Here is a 13,440-nt window from a genome sequence, read left to right as displayed (position 1 = left end):
AGAGCCCCAAGTACCGTAAATCTCCGAGTTCGAATCAGGGCAAACTCGGGAGAGCTCTTGGAATGAACTCGTACCGTGGGACAGGGGTTTTACAGTAGTTCTGCGTTAGCACACTTTCTCAATCCACTCCCTACACACAAGGGGCAATTTACAAGGGCCAGTTAACCGACAAATCTGCACGTCTTTGGGATGTGGGAGAGAACCTGGGGGCAACCCATGCAGTCACAGGGAGAACGTGCAAACTCCACACAGACATACCTGAGATCAGGATTGAACCCGGGTCTCTGGCGCAGTGAGGCAGCTGCCTGACCAGCTGTAGACTGTTATAGATTAACAAATATATTTATGCTGACACATTACAGCATGTAAACGAGGAAAGAAATTTGTCATAGTTTCCAGTAAAGATTATAGAGCAGAGCAAGATGCGCCACGCTGCGAAAAAAGCGTAGTATGACATGGGTGATTGTTGACGCCATTTTATTAAGCTGCAATTTACAACAATATGAACTAAATATGTGAAGTGATAGATGCTGTATAAAACACTGTTCCCTACAACACTGATTACACCAAAGATGATAGAGTGGATCAATCTTTGGAACGGATTACACCGAAGATACTAGAGGAGCATTGCCCGCCCACTGCCTCGAGAGCGCCGACCGCGGGCAGACGCTTGAGGCTCTCCCGCCGGCCGCCTTCATCTGGTATCGGGGGGGACCGAGAATCAGTCCTGGATCAACTCAGGAGTGTAGGAAATGTCCTCTTCCCCCAAAGATACTAGAGGAGCCTCTAGTATCTTTGCTTTTCCCTGTGACCTGATGTAAGAGCAGATTGTATAACTGTGGAGTCCGTCCCCGCTACTAAAGTTGTGGCGTTTGGCATCAACAAATGGCGGCCGTGGGGTTCCGTTACGTACTACACGTCAGTTCATTGGATTTCGGAGGAGTGGTCTATCTTGCTCCTCTAGGATCTTTGGTTTCCAGCTGAGGATGCACATTATCACCATCTCATCCTGCGTTTGGACTGTTCGACCTGCTGCCCTCTGGAAAGCGCTATAGGTGCATCAAATCTAGGACAAATAGACTCAGAAATAGTTGTTTTCCGAAAGTCATAACTCCTCTTAATTCACACATGCACTGACTTCACAGCCCAACACCCGGACTTCCATCTGTTCTATCCACGTACTGAAATTTGGAACTGTAATGTGTATTGTAACTGGAATTTTTAATATTTTTTAATTTAAAAAAAAATATTTAATATAATCTTTAAACATTTGCCTAAGAATACTACCTATTCATCCTTCACAATTTTGCCTTTATAGATATGTATATAGCGCCGCAGAATTGTGCACCTATCTCCCCCCCCCTCCCCCTTTTGTTTTGTTTTCTGTTTCTTGTTTTTTGTTCTAAATTATATGTATGCACTGAGTACGAGCAGCTTTTAATCTCATTGTACATGTATAGTGACAATAAATGGCATATCTATATCTATAAGATCATGCGATAGGAGCAGAATTAGACCATTCATAGAAACATAGAAAATAGGTGCAGGAGGCGGCCATTTGGCCCTTCGAGCCAGCACCGCCATTCATTGTGATCATGGCTGAACATCCGCAATCAGTAATCCGTGCCTGCCTTCTCCCCAAATCCCTTGATTCCGCTAGCCCCCAGAGCTCTATATAACTCTCTTTTAAATTCATCTAGTGAATTGGCCTCCACTGCCCTCTGTGGCAGAGAATTCCACAAATTAACAACTCTCTGAGTGAAAAACTTTTTTTATCATCTCAGTTAAGGTGTAACCCGTCCCTTTGGTACAAAACCCCCTTACCCCAAAACAGATCCCAGTGGTCTAAGAATCTAAATCCCTCAAATCCATTGAATCCTATGATTCAGCCCATCAAGTGTACTCTGCGATTTAACCATGACTGATCTATCTCTCCCTCCTAACCCCATTCTCCTGCCTCCCCCATAAACTCTGACGCCCTTACTAATCAAGAATCTATCTCTGCCTTGGTCTAATATTATAGCCATGAAGCTCTATTAGTGCTAGAACATGTTACTTGATGAAAAGATCAGAACAGGTTGACAGACCGAGCAAGATAATTATAATTTAAATTTTAAAGACACCTGCATTAAATTTCTTAAGGAGACAACTTAAGCCATTGGAATTATAGGCATTTAATTTCCTATATTGGTTTAAGTAATCTGAAAAAACATTTACCAAGCCAGCTTTTGAAAACATTTGCAATATTAAATGTAGATTTTATCATTTATGATATTCATTTGTATCACATCACATTGTGTTTTAAACAAACACACTCAACTATATCTGCCGATTGTCCAGCTTATTTCAGAAACATTCTGTTTGGACACTTGCACAGTCAGAGTTTATTATGGCCTCACTTTGTAACTGTTTGAGAGTCTGTCAGTATTACAGAGATAGACACAAAAAGCTGGAGTAACTCAGCGGGACAGGCAGCATCTCGGGAGAGAGTGGGACCTTATAGAAAATTACAAAATTCTTAAGGGGTTGGACAGGCTAGATGCAGGAAGATTATTCCCGATGTTGGGGAAGTCCAGAACTAGGGGGTCACAGTTTAAGGATAAGAGGAAAGTCTTTTAGGACCGATGAGAAAATCTTTTTTTACACAGAGAGTGGTGAATCTGGTGAATTCTCTGCCACAGAAGGTAGTTGAGGCCAGTTCATTGGCCATATTTAAGAGGGAGTTAGATGTGGCCCTTGTGGCTAAAGGGATCAGGGGGTATGGAGAGAAGGCAGGTACAGGATACTGAGTTGGATGATCAGCCATGATCATATTGAATGGCGGTGCAGGCTCGAAGGGCCGAATGGCCTACTCCTGCACCTATTTTCTATGTTTCTATGTTTTGGGTTGCGATCTGACGAATCTCCTTCTCTCCAGAGATGCTGCCTTTCCCGCTGAGTTACTCCAGCTTTATGTGTATATTTTGGTTTAAACCATCATGTGCAGTTCTTACCAAGGTATTACAGAACTATTACCAATTGACATGCGGAAGCCGTAAGCTTGTAACTACCTCCCACAAAGGTCAGGTGTAAGATTTGCTCAATGCTAGTTTGCTGCAATGGAAAGGCTTGAATGTTAATGTTACAGGAGTACTAACCTTGTAAAGGCCCTGTCCCACTTTCACGACCTAATTCACAACCTTTTTTACTCGTGGACATTTTTCATCATGCTAGAAAAACGCCCGACCTACTTGATGCCACAAGTACCTACGACTAGCATCACGACCTCCTACGACGTCGTGACGATCATGCTGTGAGTACGAGTCAAGGGCAAACTTGGCAGAGGTCGTGAAAGTGGGACTGCGCTTCGGTTTCTTCAGGGGTGGAGGGTCGAGATGTGATCGCCCTCTGGTGGTTATCATAAATACATTTTGATGAACCATCCTGAATGGAAATAGGTTCATACTACAACACTGACCACAATTTAATAAAATAGAAATTTCCACGGATATTCTCCTTTTTAAAAAAAAACCCCACAAGAATATGATTTAAAAGTTATAATAGGTTTTATAAAAGTTATAATAGGAATTGTAGATGCTGGTTTAAAGCGAAGATAGGCACAAAACTGGAGTAATAGCGGGTCAGACAGCATCTCTGGAGAAAAGGAAGAGGTGACATTTTGGGTCGAGACCCTTCTTCAGACCAAGTCACGAGATATCAATTGTTCCCAGGGCTAATTTAATAAGTCATAACGCATTCTAATGTGCAATTGATAAATTCCAATTCAGGTTGTGTATCCTCTTGCACTTGCTCTATTCAAAATGTTGCCATCATTCAGTGTTGTAATGCCTTTGCTGCTTTAGCTCTGCTGTTGGTTGGCTAAGGAGTGAAAGTTCTTTGAAGGAGCGCTCTGTTGTACTGGAGCTGGTTCTAATGATTGTCTACTTTTCCACAGCTATGAATGATTTTTGTTACCTGCACACTAACTGCTTCCAGCTCTCCATTTACGTCGGCTGTGACAAATTCCCTCACAAGAGTGAGCTGCCTAAGGAATGGGAGGACAACCTGGAGGCTCTGCTCCACTTTATGGAACAGGTAATGGTAAACTGCAGGGTGCAAACTGCTGCACTCAGTATCCCAAGTCAGCTGCACCCGGTAAGATACAATCTCCACGTCCAAAATGTACGGAAAGTCTAATATTAGCCACACTCAGTTCCATGGGTGGATTCCACTTGCTCACCAAAGACTAGCTGCTCTTCAGTACTCCACAATGTCATTTATTTTAATCATTTGTATGATGGAGCCATGTTTATCTTTTCAAAATACCTCCTCACACTCATCAGGATTAGGTACCATCTGTAGGAAGGAACTGCAGGTGCTGGTTTAAACCGAAAAGAGACACAAAAAACTGGAGTAATTCAGCGTGACAGAATGAAGCAGGGTCTCGACCCCATTCCTTCTCTCCAGAGATGCTGCCCGTCCTGCTGAGTTGCTCCAGCTTTTTGTGTCTATCTTAGGTTCCATCAGTCTGTACTCTACATCTTATCACACCATCAATGCCATCCTATTGCTGGACGAACCTCCATGAAAATGACAACACATGGATAAGGGGGGGTAAGTTTCTCCTATCAACACCACCAATGTTAAGCATCATCTGCAAAATTATATGTCCTACATTCCCATCCAACTCATTTACATAACAATCAGTTCCACCACTGATTAAGGGCCAGTCCCACTTGGCCGTCATTTGCTCGCCATTTACGCGACCTCCAAAAATGTGGTTGTCGCGTTGTGACGCACGGATAGCGTGTGGATAGCGTGGGACAGGCGCATGGTGAGGCGTGGAGGAGTGTGGAGTTGAGCGTGGTGTCGCGCGGCGCTCCAGGATTTCGTGCTGCACAAAATCCTCACGCACCATCTGTGTGATGTATCGTGTATGCACGCTGAGGCATTGGGTACGCACGCTGATTCATTGGCATCGCACGCTGGCGTCCCGACGCCTCACGTGTATCGCGTGGTGATGCATGGTTACGTCACCGTGCGTAACCATGCGTCGCCACGTGCCGCATGGTATTCTAATGACGTCACCCCGCTCCAGACGGCATGATGACGCGTGATTTGCGCGCGAAATGACACGTCGACCTATTTTACATATGACGGGTAAAGAAGGAGCAAATGACGGCCAAGTGGGACATGCCTTTAAGGTTCCATCTGTAGGAAGGAACTGCAGGTGCAGATTCCTCCTTCCTGCAAGGGTTTCACCACTGATTTCTGTGGTACACCACCAGTCACTGGCCTCTAGTCCTCAAAGCAATTTTCCACCATCAATCCCCCTACCTTCTCCTACTAAGCAAACTTGGAATGCAGGGCAAGTTGGATCATCTAGGTTCTAACCTTTTGGACTAATTTCCCACTAAAGCCATAAGACACAGGAGTAGAATTGAGGCCATTCGGCCCATTGAGTATGCTCTGCTATTTAATCACAGTTGATTTATTTTTCCCCCGCAACCCCATTCTCCTGCCTTCTCCCCATAACCTTTGATCCCCTTACCAATGAAGAACTAATCAAAGCCTCTGCTCTAAATATACCCAATGATTCATCTCCACTGCCGCCTGTGGCATAGAACCTTGTCAGATACCTTACTGAACTTCATGCAGAAGCATAATCTGCCCTCATCAATTTACTTTGGAACCTCTTCAAAAAATTCCATCAAATTGGTGAGAGCTGAGCCCTCCATAACGAAGGCATGTTGACCATCTTCAGTTAACCCCTCCCTTTTGAGTTTAGATTAAGCATGTCCAAATTTTCTCCAAAAGTATTGCCATTGATGAAGTTAAACCCTCAATGGTAATACATAACTTGGTTTAATCTCTGCTGCCTTTAGTCAAATGCAAAATCTACACTAGCTGGGATACAGCCTTGGAAAGATAAAAACTGTCACCTCTTATCTCCTTTTTAGTGAAAATGTCAAAATCATCTCGCAGCAGTCTTGTCAGATAGAAACGTAGAAACATTCATAGAAATTCACAGCTTGTAAATTGCAGGAGTAGGTTCCATTCGGCCCTTCGATATTTTGTACCGCCATTTTTTTTTTTTTTTATTAGAAGTACGGTAAATCAATCCTCCAACTCAGTATCCCGTTTTTGTACCGCTTCTCTCCATACCCTCTGATCCCCTTAGCCCAAGGGCCACAAGAGTCTAACCCCTTAGGAAAGAAGTTAGAGAAGGAAGTATAGAAAATAGACCAATGAACTGGCCAATCGCTCATTATAACATTAAACCCTCTGCGGGGACAGAACCAGTTCCAGAGACATCCTGATCGGGCCTTGGAAAGGTACCAGCCTTTAAACCCAATAAAACATCTTATAACTCCTTTTTAACAGCAACATGTAATGGTAGCGTGTTTCTTAAGTATAAGCTTTTTTCCCTCCCGTGAGTCACGTTTATGTCAGGGTTATAGAATATTCCGTGGGAATCCATTCATTTTTGGTACCAGTTTTATGTCAATTTTGAAAAAATATCAAATATTTATACCAGAATTTTTGTACAAAAAGATGGGGGTAATGTTCACATTTCCATTTTTTATAGTTTTTTTGAATTATAATCTATGTAATGTTTTAAATTGGATGAGCGTATGTCGTACGTTGATCGAACATTTATGCACCTGTAGTAAATGATTATCCCAGGTCTCTTTTGAGATTTTTATAGCTAATTCTTGTTCCCAATCTTTTCTAATTCCGTCTGTTGTGGGTATTTCTATGTTTAAAATGATATTATATAGGTACGATATTAAATTAGCTGATTCCGCCTTGGTCTTTTAATATTTTTGTTTGAAGATTTTACACACCACAGGTATGGTGCTGAGGCCTACATGTAGCTTCCCTATGCTTACTAGATGCCTGTAATATCCAGTAAATCACGTCCTTTGACACACTCCATCTGGATCAGTAAAGTGCAAGTAGAGTTGGTGGAAAATACAAAGGAGAGGATGAACAATATTGAGGGGCAGAGACAGTTAAATTTAAAAAATAGGATAATAAATTGGGTGTAGCATGAGGTCTAATTTGGAACAAACAATTTAAAGGTGTAATGCAGACCAAGTCATGATTTTAAATGAAAAGTGATTTCACGATTAAAAGTGAATTCATGATCAGCCTGAAGAAGGGTCTCGACCCGAAACGTCGCCTATTTCTTTCGCTCCATAATGCTGCCTCACCCGCTGAGTTTCTCCAGCATTTTTTGTCTATCATGATTAAAACTACTAACTATGCCAAGATAAGGGGCGGCACGGTGGCGCAGCGATAGAGTTGCTGCCTAACAGCACGTGCGACCCGGGTTTGATCCCGACTACGGCTGCCTGTCTGTACGGAGTTTGTACGTTCTCCCCATGAATTTTCTCCGAGATCTTCGGTTTCATCCCACACTACAAAGCCGTACAGGTTTGTAGGTTCACTGGCTTGGGTTTGCATACTTGGCAGAAGTGTAAATTGTCCCTTGAGTGTGAAGGGTTGTATTAATGTTAATTAATTAATTCTTAATTAGTTAATAAGCAGGGATCGTTGGTCGGTGCAGAAATCAATTCCTGATTTTGGGGTACAGTGGCACGTGACTGAGGGAATTGTACATTTATTAATAAGTAGAGTGTCGGTGTCAATTCTAATCTCGGTGACACTGCAACAGGAAGCAACTTGTATTGTCTCTTGTTTTAAGTTCTTGGAAACAGGATATAAAATACATCAAAAGTAAGAATGTTATTGCAATATATATTGGAAACAAAATTCTTGTGCTCACTCCACTTCATTTCAGATACATCGTGGAATAAAAGGCCTGGTACGGGATTTGGATGGAAATGCAATTGCCAATGCCACAGTGTCAGTTGATGGAATAAACCATGACGTGAAAACAGGTAAAATAACCCAATTAAATGAATCCAGTAAAATACAATTAACCAAACTAGTATCCATAGCCTACAATGTAGGATATGAAGGCCAAAAGAAGTTTAAGGGGGAGCACCCTTTATCCTCTCTGATCACCTCCAGCCTTGGTTTACTTTAGTTGCCCCGTTCTCCTGGTCTCTCCCACATGACTCATCAGTCTATCAACCTCTCCATCTTGATCTACCTACTATTCAACAACACAAAGTGCCGGAGTAACTCAACGGGACAGGCAGCATCCCTGGAGAACATTGATAGGAGACGTTTTGGGTGGGACGCTCCTTCAATCTTAAGGATCCAACCCGAAACGTCATCTATTCGTGTTCTCCAGAGATACTGCCTGACCCTCTGAGTAACTCCAGCATTCTGTCCTTTTGTGTGAATAAGCACCTGCAGTTCCTGTCGTTCCATGGATGATCAGCCATGATCACATTGAATGGTGGCGCTGGCTCGAAGGGCCAAATGGCCTACTCCTGCACCTATTGTCTATTGACATCCACCTATCACTCGCCAGCTTTTAGCTCTCACCTTTTTATACCAGCTCTTGCCCTCTATTCCATCAGCCTGAAGGAGGTTCCCTAACTGAAATGTCAACTGACCTGCCAAGTTTCTCCAAGTTTGTTTTATGCTCATAAAATCAAAGGGATATTACAGCCCATCTGAGCAATGCCACTTGAAAATAAGTTTACATGCAAAAAATAATACCAAGACAAGCAAGGTCTCAGAAAATGGGCAGCACAGTGGTAGAGTTACTGCCTTACAGCGCCAGAGTCCCGGGTTCGATCGTGATTATGGGTGCTGTCTGTACGGAGTTTGCATGTTCTCCTTGTTACTGTGTGGAATTTTCTCCGGGTGCTCCGATTCCCTCCACATGCCAAAGGCGTACAGCTTTGTAGGTTAATTAGCTTTGACAAGTTGTAAACACTGTCCATGGACAGTGTTAGTGTTAGTGTACAGGGTGATTGCTGGTCGGGGGCAGACTCGGTGGGCTGAAGGGCATGTTTCCGTGCTGTATCTCTAAAGTCTAATCTAAGAAAATCTAAAACTGTTGCCATTTCAGTGCATTGAACCAGAATGCAGCCAAAGAATGGAGTACAATTAATTTGGTGCTTCATAGTAATCAAACTCTAAGAAAGAGTAATGATAGGAAAGGAGGAAGGGAACCAAGAACATTCTTAATATTCCAGCTCGGCCAATTAAAGGGCCTGTCCCACTTTGCGATTTTTTTTTTGGCGATCATCAGTGACTGACGCCCATAGTCGCCCTAAAAACCGTCAAGTTGTATGACATACGCTGCCCTCGGGGAACGCCCGGTTAGGGTTAGCTTGTGATTTTAACGTTACTTCTACCTCATGTGTGCATACAATTCCCTGTGCAATTCTCCTTTTGCATGGGGCTAATGTATCTATATGCATCCATTTCGAGCATTATGGTGGAACGTGGGCCATATTGTACTGAAGATGAGCATTGTAGTTCCTGGAACTACATAACCTTAATCCGGCCAATATACCTGTATGTGTGAAAAAATCCTCAATCCAATCACCATGCACAAACCCCTGCACTGAATTCCCACCTCCTTGAGATATGTATCCCATACTTGCCCACCCTGTTGGTTGCACCTCTCTACCCCATCGCTATTCCTACTACAAACCTTCTCTGGCTTCATATTATACCCTATCACAGCCTTTTGTCTTTCCATATCTGTTTTTTGCCCAACCATCTATCAATTATCCCCCTTAACCTATATGCTTCTATCACGTACCTGGTTTTGTCCTGGCCCCATCTCTTGTCCAGCTTTCTCCTCCCCACCTACCACAATCATTGACCTGAAACGTCACCTATCCATGTTTTCCAATAATGCTGCCTAACCTGCTGAGTTACTCTAGCACTGTCTTTCTTTGTGAAGCAGCATCTGTGGTTCCATGTGTCAACCTTCATTCATATTTGGTCCCCATAGGCTACAAATTCAGTTGCATTGCACCTTTACGATTGTCGATTTGTTTCAGGTTGGTCAGGGTTAGGGCTAGGGTTAGGGTTAGGGCTAGGGTTAGCCCTAACCCTAACTGGGCGTCACCCGCAGAACAGCAGACGTCAGCGTGTGACAGGGTGAAAGACATAAGACACCCAGATGTCACCTGAAGATTTTGAACATTCCAAAATCGCAGGGGCGGCAGGGAGACACTGCGAGCCACAACACGTGTCACGCCCTAACAACCTCTTTTCAGGCTGCCGCCGAAAATGTCGCCCAAGTGGGACAGGCCCTTAAGATTGACTCGTTCCATAAAGTGTAGGCGAAAACTGAAACCAAACACCCACCTCAAAAAACATGGATGGTTGGGTAATTGCATCAACTTTGATAGGTTAAAAAAATATCAAAATATAAGATATAATGAGAAAGGGCAGTTGATCAGCCATCATTTTATTGTTTCTCCAGCCACGTGTAGTGGGTTTAAATCACACACTAATTGGTATCCAAAAGTGAAGGTGAAAGATGGATCCATGACAGTCATATCTTGTAGAGCAGTATTCAAATCCTGAACTGAAAAGTTATATCATTTAATCTCTTGGCTTCATTTTGAGGAAACAAACTCCAGTTGGTCAGGAGAATACTAGATTTTTTTTAGATAGAAACTAAATAATTGTTCAACGTTTTAGGGTGCTTAGTTTTGTTATTGTGACTGTTCCTGCCTGCAGGTGTTATCTGACAAGTGTTTTGATCCACTGAGATAGTTTCCCTTGTGCTCTTTTTCCAGCGGCCGATGGTGACTATTGGCGAATACTGAACCCTGGCGATTATCAAGTGACTGTGAAAGCAGTGGGTTACGCAACCAGCAACAGGGTGTGCCACGTGGGATACGAGAACGAAGCAAGACAGTGCGACTTTCATTTGCGCAAATCCAACTGGCACAGAATACAGGAGATCATGGAACAATATGGACGCACGCCCATTAACGTGATCATGAAGCGAGGAAGGAGAGTAAAGAAGATCCGCAGAATTCGAGTGCGTGCAGGACACCGGATACGACACCAAAACCAGACCCGGACTTTAGAGTAGAGAACTCATTCACTTGTACATTCGTGGATTTAATTAGGGGGTGCAGAGTCCTCTATTTAGAACCAATGATGTCACGGAAGGGCTTATTAATAATATGTCTGTTGAAAAAGTTTGACCAATGTTGTGAATTGCCATCATCAGGCCCAGATCAATATGAGTGTGGATCAAGTTTCAGGCAGATTTAATTTTGTGAAAAGACAGATCAGCACTTGTTTAAAACTGACCTGTCAAACAAAGCGACATTGGTACTAACATAGTACAGGGTAGTTTATATACAGCACTATGTATTGTTGCCCAGTTTTATCAGATGAGAATCAAACCTATCTTATGCGCCAAGCTTAACATGGGTGCTTCAGGATGAAAATGAGTCTCCAAACCTCACCTTTTGTGCAATTTAATTAGAAACATATCCAACCATCCTAGTACAGCAAAACTGCAACCTACATCGACTTCCCTCACCGAATCAAATTCAACTCCATGACATACATTTCAAGTTAGTTTTCAGAAACTTTATTTCATCTGAATATGCAAAACTCTAGCCAAAAACAAATTTAGTAGATTTCTAGATATGTTAAGGGAAGAAAAAACAAACTTCTAGAGGTACTCATCAAGTAGCAAAATTAAACATTTAATTGCTGCAACACTATAGCTGATTACTGCCAATTACAGTATATGCGGAAACAACTGTTCAGATTATTTTCTATTCACTACGTTAAATAAAGATTTGTAAAGGTTTGAAATTTTATTAAAGAACAATTCTAAAAATGGTCACCAGGTCTGTTCTGTAAACAGAAAAACAAAGCAAACATTTCAGGCCTCAGATTTGAAAAAGTTGGTTCCTACTTCTATTTGTAAAATGAATACCAGGGCTCGAGAGATAACCACTACTTGCTCCAGTGCAGTGTATTTTCTAACATCGAACCAGTTATCATGTGGACCTAACGTGAAAACAATCTTTAAAAACATCAGACAGAAATGACCACAAAGGCACACACGGCAATAGCAAGTGACTTTTCAGTGATCTGGTAAAAACCATTTAACACTTGCTTGTGCCTTCCACCCTTATTATTGTTGAGCGTTGGAAGTCAAATGTCTCACAAATAAATCATGGAAAGATTACTGGTGCAGTTCTGTTTAGTAACTTGTCAGTTTCTTTGTTGAACTAAATTAAGGCGAATGTTGCAATCAAAAGCAACGTTTTCGTCGATTCCACCAAATAGACTTCTTAGAATGGAAAATTACTGTTATTGATAGCTACAATTTCATAACAAGTAGCATGATAAATTTCTATGACTGTGATAGACATTTTAGTTCCAGGGAGAATGTAAATCTCGATTTTTTTTCCTTTCATCGCACAGCCAATTTTAGATTGGCATTAATAACAATAGTTTTCAATACTGGGAAATGCGTTCATTGATTAGATGCTGAGAGTGATGTGCATTCATCTCAGTGAATAGACTAGATGGAGGAGTAAAGATTATGGTTAATGGCAAATTTCTTAAAGAGAGATCGGTAATTAATATTGCAGTCATAATTATTTTCTTGTGCAAATGTTACATAATAGAAAAGGTTTATTTCAAATAGATAGAAAATCTAAATAGATAAGGTTCTCATATGATTTCATTGCACAGAAGTTCCTTTATGTCTCAAAATGTATCTATCATTTTTAAAACAGAATAAAAGATAGCACGGAATGAAGTACTACTTTTAATTGGAGTTTAATTTTCAAAACTGTAGCAATATTTCATACATCCAAATCAAGTCTCCTAATACGTTAGCAGGACCAGCTTATGCGCCATTCTTCTGCATCCAAAATTCTGGATTAAGTGATCGAAGTCATAGTAAATCTTGCTCACCCGTGACCCTTGCTTATCATTCTACAATGGCTCCTGGTCTGGAGTTGCTCCATTTTAAAATACTTATCCTTGTAATTACCCATCCAGGGATTCACTCTACCATGTGTATCTTCCTCCAAACGCAGTAACTTCCAAATTCCTAGCACGTTTTTTGTTCTGGCATCTTCTGAGGTCGCCCTTGTCAAACTGCTTCACCTCAAGCAGTTTTGCCTCTAGTTGTGGTGGCACTGTGCTCCACAATTCCCTCAATAATTGTCAGCACTTTGATTCAAACCTCAAAACCCAACTCAAACTAGTTTTTTTTAGTCATCCAGCACATTTATAATCACAAGTTGATCATTTGTTTTCTGCTTTTGTACATTTTTCACTAAAACATAAGAAATGCAAATCATAGAAAAACAAGGGGTCAAATCCACTACTAATAAGCAGAACTGAAAAATCTTTGCTGGGCGAGCTGAAAGGACCGTAGGTGAAAATAATGCAGTCTTATTCAAGTAAATGCAAAATTGCCTAGAATTCAGTATGTAAATTGTAAACATTTGGTCAAAATCAAATTCACTCAGTGAAGGCAGTTATGCAATAAAAATACAGACAGCTTGCAAATGTCCCACCAAA

At 41.8% G+C, this 13,440-nt stretch overlaps 1 protein-coding gene across 1 annotated transcript in view; it reads left to right on the top strand.

Annotated features, from left to right (window-relative positions):
* LOC129713174 (inactive carboxypeptidase-like protein X2) overlaps positions 1-12,877 on the top strand; it is a 100,732-nt gene extending 87,855 nt beyond the window's left edge. Inside the window, exons 20-22 of the mRNA XM_055662015.1 lie at positions 3,935-4,074; positions 7,787-7,886; positions 10,668-12,877. Of these exons, the coding sequence (XP_055517990.1) occupies positions 3,935-4,074; positions 7,787-7,886; positions 10,668-10,969 (542 nt within the window). The 3' untranslated portion in view covers positions 10,970-12,877. The remainder of the gene's footprint in view (positions 1-3,934; positions 4,075-7,786; positions 7,887-10,667) is intronic.
* The last annotated feature ends 563 nt before the right edge of the window (positions 12,878-13,440 follow it).

This window comes from Leucoraja erinacea, chromosome 35 (genome assembly GCF_028641065.1).
Source record: "Leucoraja erinacea ecotype New England chromosome 35, Leri_hhj_1, whole genome shotgun sequence".
Lineage (NCBI taxonomy): Eukaryota > Metazoa > Chordata > Chondrichthyes > Rajiformes > Rajidae > Leucoraja > Leucoraja erinaceus.
This window is presented reverse-complemented; position numbering and strand designations above follow the sequence as displayed.